This window comes from Carcharhinus amblyrhynchos, chromosome 23 (genome assembly GCF_965287045.1).
Source record: "Carcharhinus amblyrhynchos chromosome 23, sCarAmb.v2.hapA, whole genome shotgun sequence".
In the NCBI taxonomy this organism is placed as follows: Eukaryota; Metazoa; Chordata; class Chondrichthyes; order Carcharhiniformes; family Carcharhinidae; genus Carcharhinus; species Carcharhinus amblyrhynchos.
Genome location: NC_137346.1, coordinates 17,394,534 through 17,418,227, shown reverse-complemented (window position 1 = coordinate 17,418,227; position 23,694 = coordinate 17,394,534). Strand labels below are relative to the sequence as shown.

General features: G+C 38.1%; 1 protein-coding gene across 3 annotated transcripts in view; it reads right to left on the bottom strand.

Annotated features, from left to right (window-relative positions):
* Window positions 1-23,694, bottom strand: part of taok1a (TAO kinase 1a) — a 160,372-nt gene that overhangs the window by 41,468 nt on the left and 95,210 nt on the right. For all 3 annotated transcript variants that reach the window (XM_080210891.1, XM_080210892.1, XM_080210894.1), the window contains exons 4-9: window positions 12,784-12,885; window positions 12,212-12,257; window positions 10,651-10,747; window positions 8,928-9,041; window positions 6,556-6,647; window positions 6,241-6,334 (exon numbers count right to left, since the gene is read on the bottom strand). In XM_080210891.1, the coding sequence (XP_080067017.1) occupies window positions 6,241-6,334; window positions 6,556-6,647; window positions 8,928-9,041; window positions 10,651-10,747; window positions 12,212-12,257; window positions 12,784-12,885 (545 nt within the window). The remainder of the gene's footprint in view (window positions 1-6,240; window positions 6,335-6,555; window positions 6,648-8,927; window positions 9,042-10,650; window positions 10,748-12,211; window positions 12,258-12,783; window positions 12,886-23,694) is intronic.

Genomic DNA, 23,694 nt, shown 5'->3' with positions numbered 1-23,694 from the left:
TCAAAGCAACGTGTTCAAATGTTAAGAATAAGGTAAACTGGTTCCTAACCTCAAAATTACACAGATTATAAGTCTGAATCTATGAACTTAAGACTTCAACATGAAACGGGCCTGCAAAGAGTTCCAATATGGTTACAATAAATAAGAGCAGCTATGCAGTATGATCCCAACGTGTACATTTGAAAAGAAAATTATCTGATTAAAAAAAGCAAATGTTCTTATCTAAACTGAATTAAGTATTTTAATTTAGGAGTTGGAAATTAATACCAAAAATCCTATCAGAGCAACAAATGCATGTAGGAAGAAGGATGGCTACAGCAGACTTGGACATATTTAACAAAATCCATAGAAGATGGTCTATATAGGACTTTAGAACCAAAGATTTTACATTGCATTTGCACACCTAAATTTACTGGTGATACAATGCAAGGTGGAAATTTGTGGGCATCAAGATAGCAGATGGCATACAATGCGAGTAAGTGAGAGGTTATTCACTTACATTGTAAGAATAAAAAAACTTTTTTTAAACATGAAACTTAGAATTGATGATGTTCTGAGACTTGGGTTTGCTTGCACAAGGAACTCAAGTCAATATAAAGGTACAGCAATCAATTCAGGTGGCAAATTGTATGTTGGCCTCTATTACAAGAGGGTTTTGGCACAGGGATAAAAAAGTCTTGCTATAATTGTACAAGGCATTGGCCTGACCGTACCTGAATATTGTGTGCACTTCTGTTCTCCATATGCAAGAAACCATATATTTGCATTGCAGGCAGTACACAGAAGGTTAACTAGATTGTTCCCTTAGGCAATGAGAGGCTGAGCATATTGGGCCTATACTCTCTGGAGTTTAGAAGAATGAGAAGTGATCTCATTGAAACATGCAAAATTCTGAAGGGACTTGATAGGGTCTACAGTGAGGTATTGTTTCCGCTGGTTGGGAAATCTGGAAAATGTGGGCAAGTTCTCAGGATAAGGGGACGATCGTTTAGGGGAAAGTTTCCTCGACTCAAAAGTTTGTGAACCCCAAGAAGGCTGTGGATTTTCCATTATCCTGCTTGTCTTATATTCACACAAAAACGCATTCTGTTTTGACAATTCATTCCTCAATGCCTACAACTGCCATGACAGGCAATGACTGTTATACTACCATAATCAAATCATGAGTTGCTAATAAATGAACATTACCCAAACTAATTTCATCTACCCAAAGCCTGCAACATTTCCAGCTCCTGCATTTTATGTATGGTATGAAACTTTCACGCTTTTCTCATGATTTAGCTCACCCACACCTTTTAAATGCTTTATAGGCTTGTACAACATTGCTAGCTTTGCTCCGTAATGTACTAAATAATTTCCTCATTAACTTTATTTCATTCCAACAACCACAGCTCTTATCAAAACTTACATCAGCCTCCAAAATTGATTCTTAAAATACCATCCTGGCCAGCCCTGAAGCCTCTAAACTTCAACTTGTCCAAAACACACTTCGAAATTTATTTTGCCAACTACTCAAATTGTTCATTTTTTGCTTAACTAATGAGATTTCCTGTCCTTTGCTATCCTCTCATCCAATTCAATCAATCTGGTATTCTTGCTCTCATTTTCAGATCTCGTGGGTTTGGCCTCACCTAACCTTGGCAACATCCACCTGCTTTACATCCCCTTCTTCACTGCTTAGTTCTCTTACTCTAGCTTTTTTTGCATCCTGCTTCTGGCAGACTGATCAGCTGTAACCATTGCATGGAATTCCTTCCCTGATCTCTCCGTATCTGGGGAGCTTTAAAAACCTGCTTAAAACAGATAAAATATATTATTTCATCGAACGTGGGTGTCACTGTCAGCATTTATAACCCATGCCCAATTGTCCTCAGAAAGGTGGTGGTGAAGAGCTATATTCTTGAACTATTGCAGTCCATGTGGTGTGGGACTTGCAGGTTTTTAACCCACTGACAGTGAAGTAATAGCAAGACAGTTCCAAGTTAGGATGATGTGTGGCTTGAAGGGGAACTTGCAGGTTGGGGCGGTGCTCCCATATACCTGCTGTTCTTGCAGGTTGGGGTGGTAGGGATTGTCTGAAAGTTGCTGTCAAAGGAGTCATGACAAGTTGTTGCAGTGCATCTTGTAGATGGTACACATTGCTGCTGCTCTGTGTTTGTGGTGAAGACAGAGAATCTTGAGGGTGGTGGATGGGGTGCCAATCAAGCTTTGTCCTGGATGGCTCCAAACTTCTTGACTGCTGTTTCAGTTGCATTTGTCCAGGCAAATGGCGAATATTCCATCACTTGCCCTTGTAGATGGTGCACAGGCTTTGGAGAAATCAGGAGGTGGAGTTGCATACTGCAGAATTCAAAGCCTCTAACCAGGTTGTGTAACCAAAGCAATTTTAGTTTCTCGTCAATGGTAATGCCAAGCATGTTGCCAATAGGGGATTCAGTGATGGTAATGCTGTTGAATATTGAGGGGTGACAGCTAGATTCTCTTGTTTGAGATGGTCATTGCTTAGCACTTGAATGGCACAAATGTTACCAGCCACGTATCAGCCCAAGCCTCAATGTCATCCAGGTCATCAATGTCATCCATAGGAGCATAGACTGCTTCAGTACCTGAGGAGTCACGTATGGTGCTGAACATTGTGCAATCAGCGAACATCCTCACTTCTGACCTTGAGATGGAGGGAAGATCATGCCTCGATTATATCTTGAGGAACACTCACAGTGATGTCCTGTGACTGAGAAGACCGATTGCCAACAATCACAAGCATCTGCCTTTTTGATAAGTAGGACTCCAACCAGCAAAGAATTGTCCCGATTTTCATTTTTCTAGGGCCCCTTGATGTCACACTCGGTCAAGTGGTGTCTTGATGTCTAGTGAAGTCACTCTCAATTCACCTCGAGTTAGCTATTTTGTTCGTGTTTTGGACAAGGCCGTAATGAGATCAGGAGCTGAGTAGCCTGGCTGAATTCAAACTGAACTGCGAGCAGATTGTTATTGAGTAAGCACCATTTGACAGCATATTGATGACACCTGCCATCACCTTGCTGATGAATGACAGTGCGGTAATTGTCTGGGTTGGATTGGTTCTGCTTTTTGTTGATTGAACATACCTGGGCAATTTTCCACACTGCCATGTAGATGCCAGTGTTGTAGTTGTACTAGAACAGCCAGAATAGGGACGTGGCATGTTCTGAAGGACAAATCTTTAGTTCTACTGCCAGAATATAGACACAGTGGCAGTGGTCATCATTGCTGCCTCTCAGTGCCAGGGACCCGGGTTCAATTCCCAGCTTGGGCCACTGTCTGTGCCGAGTTTGCGTGTTCTGACCGTGTCTGCATGGTTTCTCTCCAAGTGCTCCAATTTCCTCCCAGTCTGAAAGACATGCTGATTAGGTGCATTGGCCATGCTAAGTTCAGCATACCCGAACAGGCGCCCGAGTGTGGTAACTAGGGGATTTTCACAGCAACTTCATTGCAGTGTTAATTTAAGCTTGTGAAGCTTTAAAGTTTAAAAACATTCAGGGCTGCAATCTGATTTACTTTCTTGATTTCAACAGTCCTTCAATTATTACAAGATATAATAGTTTCCCTCTATCCATTATAGATAGCTACCCATTATATTTTCCAAATATATCATTTATGGTCAAAATCTATGGTATATTTACCAGTTAAATTTAAGTTACACTTGCCTTTTAAAAGAAGTTAAAGGAACCAAACAGACTTTTGCCCATTTTCATGCTTTGCAGATGAGATAAAATCAAATACACAATATTTTCATTCTTATTTTCCCAACCACTGCAGAAAACCAGTGTTTTCATTTTCGATACTTAACAATCATACCAGCAAGTGATAGATCACAAGATTTAACATGTTCACAATTTGAAGACTCAATAGATCAATGGCACCATTTATACTATTATTTTCTTACTGGAAGGACATAAGTGTATTGCATGTAGGCATTGTAATGTGATCTATTATATAATTCTTGTTTATCCTTCGCAAACAGCAAATGCTTTTTGTTGCTCTACATGCTCCTCCCTCATCTTCTAGACCACAAAATAAAATTATCTTCAAGAAAGAATATTTTACTGTACAAAGAATGTTTAAACCAAAGCCATCTTAAATTTAATACATCTGAAGATGAGAATGGAAGGTATCAATACAGTACATTGCAAAGTCAATAAGAAAATTGGTGCAAGAAAAAGTAAGCCTAAACATTATTTGGTAATTACTTGGACACATTGATGAACAATGGAGTCATTTGTTGAAATCTCCCAGAATAATTAATCAGGATATTAGGATTGATCCAGCTGAAGTTAATGGTTTAATCTAGGATCATAAATTTGTTCCCCAAATATAACTTAGTGATATAATTGGTATGCATTTGTACGACCTATTTTGATTGTTCCCATTATTCATTGTCCATCACTGAAAAATTAGAGGCAAATTGTCAAATGGCTGCATTACAGGTTTGTTGATATACATTAACTATACAAACATGAGGTGATTCAGGTGAACCTGAGGAAACTGCCACTTAATATGTAAGCTAATGAAGTAGTTATGGATTTAATGTTATTAGCTTAAAAAAATGCAAGTTGTGTGTTTTTACTAAGTGGGAGTAAAAATATTTATCTGTCCATATTATGCCACACAGATATTTTAAGGAACTATATAATTTGTTACTTAGATTCCCTGTGCGTAGTTTTCATACTGAACAATTACAATATCATCTGCTTATGAAAATTATTTAAATGCCTTTCCCATCAGATTTTTTCCCAAAAGGAAAAGGGGAAAAGTTAAGAGTTGTATAATCAGACTACTAACAAGTGGCTCTGGAAACCTCTGATAATAAAAAAGTCTTACTTAGGAATTAAACTAAATTACAGCAAAACATGGAGCATAATATCTAATAAATGCAAAACAATAATGATTCTAAAAACAGAAATCCTAAAATGATTTAGATGAACAAAATTTGATATTTGGGCAAAATTGTGACGTAAAAATTTGATTTAGTATCAGTGAATGGATGTGACATTGTGTGTGGATAATCCTGGGTTGAAGCACTGTTGTAATATTTAGCTGATAACCCGCTGAGGTCATTTAAGGTCTGCTCTAATTAACAATGATGTGGGTATGCCGGCGTTGGACCGGCTTAAACACAGTAAAAAGTCTGACAACACCAGGTTTTAGTCCAACCGATTTATTTGATAATAGACTCACAAGCTTTCGAGGTTTCCCTCTTCGTCAGGTGAATGGTCTGTCTGAGGCCAGAACTCTCCATTCACCTGACGAAGAGGGAAACCTCGAAAGCTTGTGAGTCTCTTATCAAATAAATTGGTTGGACTAAAACCTGGTGTTGTCAGACTTTTTACTAATTAACAAATCCAGGTATCTATAGCTATCAATATACTGCTGAGGTCAATTAAAGGGAAGGTGCAGTTACTTGTAAACTAAGGATGCTTTCTTTCTCTTTATAAAAAAAAATTGTTCTATAATGGTGTGCGGTTTTCTGGGGATATGAACGTTATGTGCCAGAAAACAGACTTTGATACATAAAAGGAGGGACATACATAGATGCACAGACTTAGATGAGAAGCAATGGAAGCTGCACGAACTGACAAGAGGGATTTGAATTTGAAATACCGTATCAGTGCAGTATTGAATATGGCACAATATTGTTACAATTACTGCAAAGGACACTGATCATAAATGGCTTATAATTCAAAGATAATGCAGCTATTTATTATGGAAGTGCACTGCACAAAGTTTGAAATTGAAGGTGCCATTACTGAACTTAAATCAACTAATCTTGCAGACAACCAAAATGAAAGCAAAAAATATGGGCACATTAAGGTTTTTATATAACTGGCACTAATAGTCAAACAAAACAGTTACTTTGGAATTCTATATGGATTACCAGTAGACCAAACTCCAGCATTTATTACATTGTCATTAGTCTGAATTAATTGAATGTTTTTAGAAATTGTCCTAATGACATCCAGCAAGATTTTCAAAGATAGTAATCTTCTTGGTACAAATACAGCTATTTCAACATTTAGCATCTTCAAAAATATACAAATACTATTTAAAGATTATGCAGTGCATTTTAGGATAATCTGTTTAAACACTCGGGATTAGGGATAAACCTTTATCTACTGACAAGTATTTCTTAAACTGGCAGTTGTTTATGATTTAGAAACATCTGTTTCTATACAAATCTCAGGACTCTGAATGTGTACTCACCATTCATTAGACTGAAGAGCAGGTGACTCATTCTGCGCTATATGGTATAAGGCACTCATTGCATTCATATTAAACAAAGGAGGCTTTCGCTCCGCTGTGGGTAAAGTAGCAGTAATCAGATTTCAGAACTGTTAACAATGAAATGGTAATTTTCAATGTGAGATTTAAGGATTCATTTAGAATATAATTGCAATCATTTTAAATGTTTTGAAAGTAAATGTTATCAAGCACAACTGATTATACTTTGTGATTATAGCATTTTCCCCAAGCCATTTTTAATTGGTTTCACATTCTTGGTTAACTGCAATGACTTACCTAATTCAATGCACGTAATTCCCAAAGACCAAACATCTACTTTGCCATCATACTGGCCTTCATCCATGGCAAGGATTACTTCAGGAGCCATCCTTTTTCAAAATATAAAATAGTTTTAGTTTGATTAATTTGCTTTGTAACAATAATCATTTTATTAACAGTGCCATTATTATACTTGTAATAGAATTATAGCTCCAAAAATTATGATGGAGGCATGAGGCATTTATATCTGACATAACAAAATATTGAAAGTATTTGAAATACAAGCACAGTAGTATTTATCTAGATATTTTTGTTTAAAAACAAATTAAAAGTGAATTTTAAAAAGCCAGGTGTTCCATTTATCAAGATATTTAGTTTGAGATATTACAACATAAACTGTCTTGAATTAAATTTAAAATAGTTTTTTATTCAATGATATCAATTAACCACAATGAAGCAGAGACTTAGCTCTCCAGTATGATAAATGGCAAAGACTAACATTCTCAATCTCTTGTGCCCTTGATCAAAAGGCCTAAAGCACAAGATCCTGTCATAGAGGTTTACAGCATGGCAACAGGCCCTTCGGTCCAACTGGTTCATGCCGCCCTTTTTTAAAACCACTAAGCTACTCCCAAATTGCCCACATTTGGCCCATATCCCTCTACATCCATCTTGCCCATGTAACTATCTAAATGCTTTTCAAAAAACAGATTGTACCTGCCTGTACTACTCCCTCTGGCAGCTCATTCCAGGCACTCACCACCCTGTTGTGAAAAAACTGCTCCTCTGGACACTTTTGTATCTCTCCGCTCTCACCGTAAACCTATGCCCTCTAGTTTTAAACTCCCCTAACTTTGGGAAAAGAAGTTAACTACCTAGCTGATCTATACCCACATTATTTTATAGACCTGTAGGAGATCATCCCCAAGCCTCTTAGGCTCCAAAAAATTAATTCTTGCTAAAAACATTTTTTTTTGCGATGATTATATTGATAATTTGACTTAAAACATAACTCAGCATTTTCATTCTAACCCACTCCTCAACACTGATTAGCACATTCAACAAGCATCAGCAACCATGCTATTTACACTTCATGTGCAAGGCTAAAAAACTATTTGATTCTGGGAAGAGATGAAGCTTATATCAAAAGGCAAGCTCAATTTACAGTTACCTATCCAAACTCTGCATTTTCCAGCAGGTACTGATGACTTCACCTCTTCCCAAAATCAAATAGCTTTTCAGCCTTGCACATGAAGTGAGTACACCATGGCTGCTGATGCTTGTTGAACATGATCAGTATTGAGGAGCAGGTTAGAACAAAAATGCTGAGTTACATTTTAAGTCAAATTATCAATATAATCATCACAGAAAAAATGTTTGTGGCAGGAATTAATTTTGATGACATTGGGAAGGAGTGTAAAATTCAGATGATTTGTCGTCTTAGCAGTACAGAGACCAACATAACACCTCTACCTTTGGCTCAGGTGGAGCTATTTAAGTCAGCATTCCCAAGAATCTAACCTGGAATTGCACTGTTCAGCACCTCACCATATGTACACCATGTGTACTTAGGTTGAGTTTCCTGACCTTTTGGCGAAGATCAAGCATCAGGCAGGGTGCAATGCCTTTGCTTGTCAGTTTGGATCTTGTTTGTCTCTCGTGGGGACCATGAATTGGATTCAACTTGAATGTTTTCTGGAGCAAGCAAAATGGATTTGTGTCTACCCAGTCCACGTTCCGCATTGGCTTTGTAACTTAGAATGGAACAAAAATTTTTAAAATAACAGTGAAAGCTGTGCAATCTTATCCAGATTTATTGTGACAAAAAAGGTTTAGTTTTGAAGGTTTAAATATTCTTTAAAAGTTTTATTTTTATAGATTACATATTGCATATTTGATAACGTTTCTTTTTTTCAAGCAATTTTTTTTTCTTTTCCTCTGTGCCAGCTCATTTTAAACCCTGGTAGAAACCTGGACATGGTTTTGTTTAATAAGGGGACCTTGAGAGGCTGTCACTGTCCACAAAATCTTGATGCACTGGTGATCAGACTCAGGAGACTATCAAACCACAATGACCAGGATCACAATGGCTGGAGCCTTCTTCCACCTTTAGAGCCAACGAGCCACTGCCTTCCCTTGCTTTATCTGCCATTGAGGACATTTTGGACTACACTGTCTGGCATCTCCCTCCAACCTTGTCACCATGTGCGGCCATACAGGAGTAAGCAGCTTCTAATGGCATCATTCAGGGGATTACTGGAATGCACGCCAAGGTGATGGTTATAACTGCAAATGATAGTCAAATTGCTTCCGGTGATGATTCCTGCTTGTGACTATAAATAATACATTAAAGACAAATGATCCTGCATGCCTGAAGAAAGGCTTCTTACCAATATGGTGTTCCCACAAATGAATTGGCAGGAGATACTATGGAAGCAGATCCAAAATCAGCTAATTTCACTTGGCCTGGTTCTGTCAGGAGGATATTACCTGCCTTTATGTCTCTGGGGGTTACAAAACAAGTAAAAGTACAATTAACTAACAGTCAATAAATTCAGCAGTCAACTCAAAATATAGTTCATATAAGCTGTATCAAATAATGTAATAGCAATCAATGTAATGTAATGGCAATTTGAGCATTTAATCTAGACTAAGACTCTGATGGAGATGAAATTTTTCAGATGAGGTGTTAAACAAAGGCCCTCTCTGTGCCTTTCATTCCAATATAACTAACTCAAAATGGGAAAAGTCTCCTTGGTGTCCTGCCCAATACATTTTCTTCAATCAATGTCTAAAGACAGATCAAATGATTTTCATATTGCTGTTTGTGGAAGGTTGTTGTGTGCAAAACATTTGTCACATTTTCAGAATCTTAACAATTACAGTTCAATAATACTTCATTGACTATAAAGTACTTTAGGACATCCTACAGTTGTGAGAAGCATTCTATAAAACAAAGTTTTTTTTATTAAGTGCAATGGTCCAGTAAAGCTAATGCTTCATGATAGAAAAAAAATCAAGCCCGAAAGAGTTTTGCAGATCCTAGTACAAATTTGCACCATTGCATGGTGTGAATTAAGACATGAACAGCAGAATTTCTGGTGACCTTAAATTCACAGAAGGTATAAATTTGGAGGCTAGTCAGGAGTACACTGGAATAGTCAAGTCTAGAGGTAATAAGTTTATTCATTACCACCACAAGTTAGCTTACATTAACAGTGCAATTAAGTTACTGTGAAAATCCTCTAATCGCCATACTCTACCTGTTCGCGTACACTGAGGGAGAATTTAGCATGGCCAATCCGCCCAAGCATGAATGAGCGTTTAAGCAGCAGATCTACCAAGGGTGAAACAAAGTTACAAAGGTAGAAATAGATAGTTTTTAATGATGGTGTGAACGTGATCAGAACTTGGGATCAAATATTCATCTTATTTATATCAAATACAATCTCATACCAGAACCTGTTTCCCATGTAAATATCAAAATAAAATGTTTTACCTATGCTTAAATCTTATTTTACTGCATTTTAATGTAATCTACAGTTCATAATGGTAAATGAGAACAACTGTGTGATTACTGCAAACTTATGGATAACTTTCACCCAGTATATAAAGTTGTTTGAAAATTTTACAAATTCCACGCTTTGGACTTTTGTTTCTTTCATTTGCTAAATAATTCTTTAGGATCCACATTTTTCAGTGGAATTGGACAAACAGAAGAGCACTTATAATTCCCAGAGCTCTCAGAATAAATTCAATCTGGGTACTTTCAATTTATTGGAAAATTGTCATTGCAATTTTTTAGCAACATAAGTATAACTGTATTTGTGAGGCATCAAAAAAATGCATTAGATTGCAAATGTATTTGAAATAATAACCTATTTCCAATCTCCAATATTTTCCTTGCTAAGTCTGTAAATCAACAATTTAACTTTGACATGTGTTTTAGATCAGTATTGGTACCACATGCTATACAGCTGGCAGCCTCTAGTTATGCTGCCTCAACCACATGTTGAGCTTTCATTGACACAAACTTGGTACTGAAATATTAGCCCAAATGCTACTTATTAAAATATTGTCATCATGATTCAGTGTTCCACTGCAGAGACTTACCTGTGAATCATGTTGTGGGAATGCAAATAGGCTAATCCCTGTAGAGCACCATGAGTAATGGCTGCTATCTCAATTTCCTGAAGTGGTTTCTTATGAACTGAAATGAAACAATACTTAATATTAGAGGGACATCGATTGTAAATCATGATTGGCATCCATTCATTATTAAAGCAATGATGGAAACAGTTAATAAAACTTTTTTTCAATCTCAAAATTTTGAGCAAGATTATTTTTATTATTAATTAAATTTTGATTGTTCAGGTTTAAGGATGATACTTGCCAAGTGTTCCATAGCAATCTAAGGCTTCAAATGAATATTACAGCTTTCCTTTACCTGTACCTGATGGAAGGCTAAACTGACTTTTATTATATTCATGACAGAGAGACAGTATTAGAAAGGTCAGAGTACTAGCATCACAAAATCTGCTAATTACAAAAGAATAAGACATGAATCTGAAAACGAGCATCAACATTCATGGAAAGTTAGGAACTGAACTGTTAAAACGTGTACATTTGAACCAAAGCATTAAGAAAACGCATAGGGTATTAGTGCAAGACAAATAGAGCTATATTTTCACCTTTATTCTGTCAACTGTGAAAACAGCACAACCTGCCAACAAATTGCCTTTAATTTCCTCCATGAAGGTAGTAAGAAAGGAACTGATTGCATAGGTGGAAAACACAACAAAAAAATTTCAAATGGGTGTCGGAATCAAATTTTTTCTGCACCACCACTTTTTTCATTGAAATAAAAGGCTTAAAAATTAAGAAAATATTTTGTCTTTATTTTAAGAATAATCAAGATTAAATTTCAACTCTAAATATGGTGAGCTCAATTACGTAGTACTGAAAAACCCCGACTGGGAGGTCTTAACTTCAATGCTTTGTGTGCACCGAGTTAGCTCATTTCAACTTTAGTTATAAGAGCAGACTGCTGGAAATACTCATGAGACCTGGTAGTTTCTGTACAGACTTGAAAAGTTAACGTGGTTTCTCGTTCCACAGGAGCACCTGACCTAGTGAGGATTTCCAGCATCCAAAGTGCTCATCTTAACCACAACCAGACTGACTCTTGCTGAAATGTTGTGTGGGGGCAATAAATGAGCACCCCCGAACCCGCTGAGTTGAGGTGCCACACTTTGCAGTTGAACAGCTTAACAACATTTAAGTTTTATTACCATGATTGCCATATTGTAAGGATGCAGAAAGGGAGGAAGAGTAAGAATGAAACTGGAAGTAAAAAAATGACAAAATCCTTAAGCCAGTATAGGTCTTCACGTGCAATTAAATTTATTGCTCAGGCTGTATTAGCCTGTACTGAATTCATTGTAAATTTAAGTTATTTAGGAAACAGCAAACAAGAAACATTAAATTGAAATGCTTCAAAACATCAGAAAGAACAAATAGGCCATTTGACCATTAAAGCAGGCTTTGCTCCATTCTATTTGGATATGCAGTAAAATTGAGATTAATATATCAAGTACTTGAACTGTGTCCAATATCTCACTAAATGTTTTCTGCAGGTACTTGAAAAGACTAAGCAGAAAATTGAATTTTTTACCTTCTAGAAGATCTGAAGCAGACCCTAAACAGTACTCCATGACCAGCTGCAAGAAGAGCAAAACAGCTGATAAAATTATGTTTAAAACAGTTTAACTACGTTAAACAATTTCTGGATATTCACAGGTCTCGTTAGAAAGAAAATGGGATTGCCGCATCTAATTATACAGCAAAGAATGTACACTGGATACATGTCTAATGAAACGAAATTTCATCTTTATTTCCATTGATTGAAAATAGATTATTAGATAGGTACTTTATAAAAGGTTTCATTTTGATCATCATTAGATGTTAATGTTAAAGCAAATAGACCAAAGAGATTTGTGCATAAACATTTATTTCTTACATTAACCATTTGTAACCAACTTTGTCCTTCTAAACAAACAGTTCCAGCAACTAAAATTGCAGCTCTCAAATTTGAAGTCTTTTTAAACAAAAATTTGTTCTCCAATAGGTTCAAGATCGAAAACATCATTCAGGATAAAATTACTAAGGAGCTCTAAGCTATTTCATTAGCGTACACTGGTGGTATGCGGTCAGTTTGCATATTGGTAAATAAATTACATTTCTTACCCAGGCTGTATGTTCCCTTAGATAGCAACCTTTGTATTCAATACTATTTGGATGTCTTAACTTCTGTAGAAATTTGACTTCTTTGATAATATCCTGCCATTTCTGTAAGAAATGTTTGTAATGGTTAGCAAAATTGCAACATATTTTTGAATCTAGTTTAAAAAAAACACCAAGGACAAAATGTATTGCATTGGATTTTGCAGTGAGAGTACTGGAGAGAATGTCAACGCTCTGCTAATATTAACTAGTTTATCAGTCACTACTGGATATTGCATACAGCCAGTTAAATGCAGAAATTGGGTTTTGCCCTGCTCAAGAACTATACAGGTATTTTACCCAGAGACTCACTATTAGATCACATGATGGGTATGAAGTTGCTGCACTTACTCACCAGATACCCACTAAAGTTGGCAGAAATGAAAGAGTTTGCCCATTTACTTGCAAGTGGATATTTAACTGTGCAGTTAATCTTAAATACTGCCAATCAACTCCCCAGCACTGAAAACTAACAAGTGTGGAATCTCTACCCTTCACAACTATTGTTCAAGTTAAAAATATATATTTTTAAACAAATCCTTCCTTTCTTTTACCTCTTATCTTGATTCTCATCTTTTTTGGATCTCTATTTTGTTTTCTGCGCATGATTTGCCATTGACATAAACATTCTAAATTATAGTTCCTGATTTGGACCTGTACCCCATTGAGAATTCTTCAGTCTGATTGGTTAAGTTGATACACAGTTGATTATCTGTTTACACAGACCTCAGACCCTCAGTCCAGGGCATTCTGCAAAATAGATTTCCAATTACTGCAAATTCCAGTGCAAAGCCTACAGGAAGTCAGCAGGCAAGTATCAGCATTATAAACTTGCCAGTGAACGTAAAATTTGGGACAATGACAAAGCAATGGCACTCGTTGCTGACCTCAAAGAAAACTGTCCACTGTGACCTTTATGACAGGAATTTCCCCTTTCTGAAGTCAGCTTAAATTTGTGCCAAATTACAGATCTCCGTGAAATAGATGATTGGGACACACACAAGGGATTAAGATTGAAGACAAAATACCATTAAAGAATTCAAAATATTTTAAAGATGTAGAATTTATCATAATGGAGGCATTTGATATTCATCAAATATAAAATTACTCTATCAGCACCAATGAGACAGTTCAACAGTAATTATGAGCTTAGTACACCAATAAAAAACCAGCTATACTTTATTCAACATAAAAGACAAGAGCTTGGGAGTTTTGTCAGTTCAAATGCTTCTAATTGACAACATTCTGGGGAGGACACCACCAGCACAACCAACAGAGGAGCACTCGAAACAGCAACTTCACAACTGACTGCACATGTGCAGACTCCAGAATTTGCTGTAAGTTTTAGAAGAACAATGGCAGAAAATGGTGACAGTTTCGCTGTGATCAGCGCAACAAGATCGCGACCAAAGACAATGGGCGAGATGCTTTGGTTTCCCCTCAACATTTTTCATGGTGGTGGGAGGTGGCGCACCATTCACTGGCAACGTTGTCTTCTGGTTCCACTGCTGTCCAGAGGAATTCCCACTGAACCACCCAACGTTGCTGTTAAACCCGCAGCAGGGGGTGCACCGTCAACAGAACCAGAGAATCCTGCTGACCTGAACAGCTGGAGAATTCCGGCCAATATCTTAATCTTGAGTGCACATTTGCCCTCAGACTCAACTTTCCCTAATCTAACTATAACCCCCATTCTCTTTGGCCAAACTTTAGATTGCCTCTCCTAATCCTTCCTTTTTGGCTCAGTGTCCATTTTTTTTTCATGACACTGTGATGGTATCTTGAGATATTTTTCTATTTTAAAGACGTGACATAAATGGAAGTTGTTATTGAACAGAATACTAAGGTTTCAAATAGCCTGAGCCAGGTAGCAGGGTAGAATTTTTGGAAGAATCAATAATGATTTACCTCATCCTGATGTTTCAGTTGAAGCTATGATTGAGTCACGATTTAACTGCTTGTTTGGCTATCAAAGGTGATTGTCAGTTTGAGGGAAGTGATGCAGAAACAGCTGGGTGTCACCCACATACGTAATTAACCGGATCATCTGCAGATGATGTCACAAAGAGGCAGCATGTAGACAGAACAGGATGAAGCCTGATAGGATTATGAAGGTGACTGTGTAAGGGCAGAGTGTATCATTTTTGAAAATATGTTGGACAAGGTAGCAATCACAAAGCTGAACAACACAGAAGAAAGGAGGAAGACAGCATGGTCAACTGTAAGATGAATGGTCAAGGAACACAAAGGGTGATAAAGCAACTCTTTCAAAATCACAAAGGATGTCATTGATACTTTTTCTATTGAAGGCCTGGAGGAGTGAGATGCTTGGAAGCTACACTGATGTCAGCCCAAAAGGGAGCTTTGCAGAGATGATCATGGGCAAGATTCAGCATTATGTCTAACTTTTTACATCAAACGTATCAGGACTCCATATATAGATTTTAAAACGGGCAGTTTTGCAAAGACTGGAACTGAGCAGGCTGTTTCATCATTAGTACTTCATTAGCATTAAGGTCACACACCAGATCTGAAATCAATTGGGATTGTTGCAGTACGAGTATAATTTTGACCTCAGGACAATCCACAGCACTTGCAGCTACTTTAGGTAGTTTTGAAGAAGGGACAGAGGGAACCTATCGTTGATCAAGCAACAGGGCAGAAGGGGGGAAACCTGTGTCTGGAGAACCTGGAGCAGCAGTATGAGACAGGAAAGAGGGGGAGCCAAGGGGGTGGATCCTGTGCTTGTAAAAACAGCTCTGGCTGTGTCAGAGAGAGAGAAAATGAGAGAGAAAATATGAAAGGAAAAGAGACCAAAGAAGAAGGAGGGATCTCAGTTTATTTCATTTATGCAAATGATTTCCCTACTCTCAAAAATCTTTACCTTCCTTCTAAAACCTGCTCCTGAGCCTGGCTTTCAAGTTTACAAATTTACTGTAATAACAGTAACCAAGTGAAAAAGGAAAAAGTTAAATCCTTTCCAATTGTTTTTTTTTCTCTATCTCTATATTTGTCTAATAGATTATTTGCAGTGAGGTTTACAGGAGAGATATCTGGAAGAGGGAGAACATAAGAAAGAGGAGCAGGAGTAGGCCATCTAGCCCTTCGAGCCTTCAATAAGATCATGGCTGATCTGTCGTGGCTCAGTTCCACTTTCCCACCCTCTCCCCATAACCCTTAATCCCCTCGCTTATCAAAAACCCATCAACCCACGTCTTAAAAATATTTAGCGAGGCAGCCTCCATAAACTGAGGGAAATCCAGTTTCTTCTGTTTCTTAAGTTATTAAAAAATGTTTCTCTTGTGCGTGTTTTTTTTTAAGAAAGTTTTGAAGTGTAGACAAGTTGGAAACTCACTTGATTTAAGAGTCCAACATCTCAAGCCTCGGGTTTGCTTCAGCATCAGCCACTTGAGTATGACAGGATGGACAGGGTCGGTGAATGATGAAAAGCTGTTCAATTATTGTTGACTTTTCAGCTGTCTGCTCAGTACCAAGTTTAGTTTATAATTTAAATCTTTAGATCCAAAGAGCCTATGAAAAAGCAGCCCTTGAGGAAAAAGAAATTGATCCTGGTAATCAGTGTTGTAAATGTAGATAAAGCAGGTAATGAATATTGACCAGAATACCAGAGAGAGCTCCCATTCTCTTGATCATTTTTTAAATTAATTCACAGGATGTGAACATTGCTTGAAAGGCCAAGGATACTGCACTCCCAAATCTTTCTGGAGAATGTAATAGCAAATCTTTTTTGAACCACGGCAGGTAGGTGGGAAGTTTTAGGATTTTGACCTGAGTGTGAAGGAATGGCAGTAGAAGCTATTGATTTTGATGGTTGAAGAAGCCTTGATGAGTTGCTGCAGTGCATTATGTAGATGTAGTCACTGCCTGTTGGCAGTGAAGGCATTAATGTTTCAGTGGTGAATGGAGTATCAATTAAGAAGTTGCCTCATGCTTGATGATGTTAAGCTTCTTGAATGTTGTTGGAGTGCATTCTTTCACAGAATCTTTATGGAACAGGAGGCCATTCAGTCCATCAAGTCTGCACTGACTTGGTGAAAGATCATTCTACCTAATGCCACTCCCTTGCTTTACCCTGTAATCATCTTTCTTTTCAGATAGCAATCCAACTCAGTTTTGAATATCTAGATCAAACTGGCCTCCACAATCCTTTCAAGAAATACATTCCAGACTCCAGGTGGAAAATTTTTCCTCAGATCACCTCCACTCCTTTTCCCCATTATTTTGGATCTGTGCCTTATAATTCGATATACTGATGAGAGCAAACAGTTTCTCACTATTTATCCTGTCCATACACATCAGGATCTTGAATACATTCATTACATCCTCTCAGCCTTCTTTTCTCCAAGGAAGACAGACCCAAGTTCTCCAATCTACTTTCATAGTTACAATTGTTTATCCCTGCAATAATTCTTGGCAGTCTCTTCTGTACTTACTCTCTCTCCAATGGATTTACATCTTTCAAGTATGGTGCCCAGAACTGGACTCAGTACTCCAGGTGAAACTTAACTAGTGTTTATGCAAGTTAACACAATCGCCTTACTCTTGTACTCAATACCCCTATTAAATTAAAGCTAGGATTAACCGCTCTCTCAACATGTTCTGCAACCTTCAATGACTTATATATATGTACACCGATGTCCCTTTGTTCCTGCACTTCCTTAAGAGTTTCAGGCATGTGGAGAATATTTGCATCACACCCCTGACATAGATGGGTGTAAATGCTTCAAGGAATTAGGAGATTACTTACTTGCCACAGAATACCCAGCCTATGAAGCCAGTCCAGTTAAGTTTCTGGTCAATTGTGTGCTTGAGAATGTTGATGGTGGAGCATTCAGCAATGGTAATGCTGTTGAAAGCCATGGGGAAGTTGGTAGTCAATGATGAATATGCAACACTTGCTAGGTACAAACATTACTTACCACTTATCAGCTCAAACCTGAATAGCACCCAGGTCTTGCTACAAGCGGGTAGAGACTGTTTCAGTACGAGGAGTTACAAATGTTACAATTCCACTCCTTATGGTGGAAATGTTCATAATTCATAACTGAAGAAGCAGTTAAAGATGGTGGGCCTAAACACCATCCAACAGCCATGTTTTGGGGCTAAGGTGATTGGCCTCAAACAGCCATAATAATCTGTGTGGAGGTATGACTCCAACGAATGCAGCATTTTCCCCTGATTCTTGTTGACTTCAATTTTGATGTGGGTATGCCGGCGTTGGACTGGCGTAAACACAGTAAAAAGTCTGACAACACCAGGTTTTAGTCCAACCTATTTATTTGATAATATACTCAAGCTTTCGAGGGACACCCTCTTCGTCACGTGACGAAGAGGGTGTCCCTCGAAAGCTTGTGAGTATATTATCAAATAAATAGGTTGGACTAAAACCTGGTGTTGTCAGACTTTTTACTGACTTCAATTTTGTCAGAGCTCCTAAATGGAATCATTCAATCAAATGCTTCCTTGGTGTCAACCTCACGTCACCTCTGGAATTCAGCTCTTGTCCATGCTTGGATCATGGCTGCAAAGAGGTCAGAAATCAACTGGTCCAGATAGCACCCAAACTGAGCATTGTTGAGGTTATTGCTGGTTGAAAGCATTGACAATGATAGCTTCCATTTCTTTGCTGAAGATTAGGAGACAACCAATGAGGAGATTGAATTGGACTTGTCATGCTTTTCACAGACAGGATAATACCTGGGTAATTTTCCTCTTTGTCAGTGTAATAGCTGTAATGGAACAATTTGGCTGGGGGAATGGCTAATTCTGGAGCACAACTCTTCAACACTCCAGCAAGATGTTATCAGAACCTTTGCTGTATCTAGATTTGCTCATCTGTTTCTTGATATTATGGGGAATGAAATAAATTGGCTGAACACATGCAGCTGTATTAAATGGGAAGTAATGCCATGGGATATTCTGGCAGAAGGCAGAGAATTATAGGTCAGTTAGTTTAACATCTATTATTGGCAAGATACTGGAGTCAATAATCCAAAAGGAAATAGCTAATCATTTAGGAAAACTGAATATAGTTTTATGAAAGGGAAATCATGTTTGACAAATTTGCTCGAATTGAGGATGTAACAAGGGGGTAGACAGAGGGGTACCAATAGATGTAGTGTATTTAGATTTCCAAAAGGCATTTGATAAGATGCAGATGCATAAAGCAAAAGCTCATGGAATTGGAGGAAGTGTTAGTATGGATTTAAAATTGGCTGTCACATAGAAAAATGACAGTTGAAATAAATGGGTCCTTTTCAGAGTCGGAAGATATTAACTAGTGGAATATCACAGGGATCAGTTCTTGGCCTGCAACAGTTCACTATTTACATTAGCGACCTGGAGGAAGCAACAGAATGTAAGGCTTCCAAATTTGCCAAAGATACGAAGATAGGTGAGAGGACAGGTTGTTTTGAGGATACTGTGATTCTGCAAAGAGGTGTAGATAGATTGGGTGACTGGGCAAAAACCTAGCAAATGGAGTTTAATCTGGGGAAACGTGAGGTCGTACACTTCCGTAGGAGGCATCAAAAGGCAGATTACTATCTAAATGGAGAGACACTGCAGGTGAGTGAAATACAGAGGGATCTAGGTATTCTCGTCCAAGAATCACAAAAGCTAGCAGGCAGATCCAACAAGGAGTTAAAGCGGCAAACAGCATTTTGGCCTTTATTGCAAAAGGGATTGGAGTCAAAAATATGGAGGTTTTGTTGCAATTGTACAGGGTGCTGGTGAAGCTTCACCTGGCATTTTGCATACAGTTTTGGTCCCCTTACCTAAGAAAAGATATAATAGCATTGGAGGCAATCCATAGGGAATTCATCAGCCTTAATCTGGGATGAGAGGGTTGTCCCATCAAGCCAGACCAAATAGTCTGGGTCTGCATTCCTTGGAGCTTAGAAGAGCGAGTGATAACCTTATTCAAACATATAAGATCCTGAAGGGGCTTGACAGGATAGATGGTGAGATGTTTTCACTGTAGGAGAGTCTCGAACAAGCAGACATAGTGACAAGATAAAGGTCTGGTCATTTAAAACTGAGGTCTGTAAAAATTTCTTCTCACAGAGGCTGGTGAATCTCTGGAATTCTCTGCCCCAAAGGGTGGTGGAGGTTAGATCATTAAAAGTGCTCACATTGGAGGTGGGTAAATATTTGATAGATCAAGGGAGAAAGGGTTATGGGGAAATGGCACAGAAAAGGAATGGAGGCCAACATAGATTAGCCAGGATCGAATTGAATGGTGGAACAAGCTTGAAGGGCCTGATGACCTACTCCTGCTTTTATTTCTTGTACCCTTGCGTCAGGGCCTTGGTTTAATGTCTCAGAGGAAAAACAACACCCTGATACTATTGCACTAGGAGCGTCAGCCTAGATTAGATACTAAAATCCTCAGAATGGAACTTGAACTCGAGCTCTGACTCAAGAGGCAAGAGTGCTATCTATTGAGCTCCAGCTGGCAGAAAGACTGACTTATAAAATTTTAAGTCACATAATAAACTATTGTCAGTATGAAAAGATCATCAAGAAGAAATAGTGAGACATCTGGGTGTAAATTGTCCCATTGGTAAGACGCAGCATGGGTTCATGGAGGACAGGTCATGTTTGACTAATTTGATAAAATTCTTTGAGAACATTACATGCACAGCGGACAATAGGGAACCTGTGGATGTGGTGTATCTGGATTTCCAGAAGGCACTTGACAAGGTGCCACACCAAAGACTGGTACGTAAGATAATGGTGCACAGCGTTATGGATAACGTATTAGCGTGGATAGGGAATTGGTTAACTATCAGAAAGCAAAGAGTGGGGGTAAATGGGTGTTTTTCTGGTTGGTGATCAGTGACAAGTGGTGTGCCTCAGGGATCAGTGTTGGGACCGCAATTGTTTACAATTTACATAGATGATTTGGAGTTGGGGACCATGTGTAGTGTGTCAAAATTTGCAGATGAGCGGCAGAGCAAAGTGTGCAGAGGATGCCGAAAGTCTGCAAAGGGATAAAAATAATCTGAGTGAGTGGGTGAGGGTCTGGTAACTGGAGTATAATGTTGGTAAATGTGAGGTCATCCATTTTGGTAGGAACAACAGCAAAATGGACTATTACTTAAATGGTAAAAAAATTGCAGCATGCTGCTGTGCAGAGGCACTTGGATGTCCTTGTGCAAGAATCACAAGGAATTGGTTTGCAGGTAATTAAGAAGGCAAATGGAATTTTGTCCTTCATTGCCAGAAGGATGGAGTTTAAAAACAGCAAGGTTATGTTGCAGCTGTATAAGGTGCTGGTGAGGCCACACCTGCACACACCAAAACTGTACACACCTGCGTACAGTTTTGGTCTCCTTACTTGAAGAATATGCTAGCATTGGAGGGGGTGCAGAGGAGATTCAATAGGTTGATTCTGTAGTCGAGAGGGTTGGCTTATAAGAACAGACTGGGGCTATACTCATTGGAATTCAGAAGAATGAGGGGAGATCGTATAGAAACATAAGATTATGAAGGAAATAGATAAGATAGAAGCAGAGAAATTGTTCCCACAGGCGGGTGAAACTAGAACTAGTGGGCATGGCCTCAAAATAAGGGGAAACAGGATTGTGAATCTGTGGAATTCCCTGCCCAGTGAAGCAGCTGAGGCTACCTCATTGAATGTTTTTAAGGCAAGGATAGATAAATATTTGAACAGTAAAGGCATTAAGGGTTATGGTGAACAGCCAGCTAAGTCCACAAAAAGATCAGCCATGATCTCATTGAATGACGGAGCAGCTCGAGACACCAGATGGCCTGTTCCTGCTCCTGGTTCTTATGTTCCGTAAGATCTCATGACATTGCTCACAGATGCTGAGCAACAGGCATGAGTCTCTGACAGATACATTGACCATTTTTAATAGCCAGCTAAGGGTTGATATTTTACAAGGCACTGAGGTTTCACAGGCAGAGGCCTGAAGCTAATACACATCAGGTCAGGCACTTCAACTTTTCTGCTACAAAGCTTGGTCTTACATACAAGCTCAGAAAAGTAAGGTCCAAGTGTACTCAAAACTCAAGTTCAAGGCCCTGAAGACAAGGTAGGCCTATGATGCCTAAATGTACTGGATCAATTTCCAAGATACCATGAACAACTTTACAATTAAGTTAAAGATTATTTGGCAATTTCTTAACATTTATCTCAGCTGCTGATATAACAAATATTTTTAGCACTATATGACCACCAAACAAGAGAGCAATCGAAACAAATAAAAATGCTTGGGTATGTTTTTCATTGGTTTCCCCTTCTCCTTGCTGATTGCAACTGCTGCTTGTTTCTTATATACTGTTTGCACTTGCTTGCTCTTTGTTTCTTGTTAATCCATTCATCCAGTTGTGGTTTATTGTTTTTGACTGAACATGATATTTTTACCACTAGCATCCAAGTGCTACATAAACTTTGGTGCAACAAAATAAACAACACCTCAGAATAATGATCTATTAGATACAATACTTTTTAATAATATAGATAGATATAGTTAACAGACTATATTCGATGTGCAAGTTTAACTCCTATTGATGCCATTTCAAACGTTATCCCCTACTTTATTTAGGGATTGTGGAAACCACATCAAATAAAGCAAATGATAAAGTGCACCAGCCTCACACTTGTAATCTGATCTGAAATATTTTAAAAATCACATCCTCACTTTTTAATAAGAGTAATACTATTACAGCGTTGCTTTTGAGGTGATGTTTGCTGTTAAGGTGAGTTATAATATAAATGAGGTGCAGGACCAGAATTTCACAACCCTGATACCAAGAACCTATGTTTTTCTGAATATCGTACTTTAATATTTAATGATAATCTCCAAAGGTTCTTCAAGCTGTTAATTATTCCAAGTAGATTTAGGTAACAATACTTGTAATGACAGTGGAGTTCAAAATCACAGAAGTCAGCATGTGTGAATTGCAAGAAAGATCACAGAATACCTATAGTGTAGAAGGCTCATTAAGCCTGCACTGACAACAATCCCACCCACACCCTATCCCTTTAACTCCATGTATTAACCCTGCTACTCCCCTGACATTAAGGGGCAATTTAGCATGGCCAATCAACCTAATCCGCACATGTTTGTACTGTGGGAGGAAAACTGGAGCACCCGGAGGAAACTCACACAGACTCCCAAGGCTGGAACCAAACCCTGGTCCCTGGTGTTAGGAGGCAGCAGTGCTAACCACTGTGCCGTGTGCAGATAATTTTCTCCTAACCATTTTCAGCAGTGTGTTGATGTTGCTCCCACAGAACCATTAAGTCTATTGTCAGATCATGTGCAATAATTTGGCATAAATTGTAAATTCTGATGTAAGAGTTGTGACTCAAAGGATACCACAGTAATTCAGGAAAGAATCCCGCTATTGTATTTGAAAAGCAACTATCCCAGATGCACAGAATTTTGTTCATCAGTTGTACTTGAGCAACAATGGTTTCCTTTGGTAGGAATTGGTGTTGCTAGTTACTCAAAAGTAAAACATCAACATGTACCTTTCAGAGGCAGTTAACTACTGCATGAGAACATTTCAATCTAAAAGTATTTAGACTAAATTACAATTAAATATTTAAGGATGTCACAATTTAATTATGGATGTGCACGACCTGGACAAGTTATTTGTCCATGCATATCTTGTAATTTCTCAGCTTAAGAGTTCTGCATACCATAGCTATGTCTTGTATTTCTCTAAAGTTTAATGTGCAAGAATCATCCATTTACATCAGTCATTTCAAGGAAACTGTGATCAGCTAACCATAATAGTGGTCAGATCGAATTTGGCTTAATGTTGGTACCAATATGCTCAATCCAAGGTTAGCATGATAATACTAGAGCAAAGCCAATT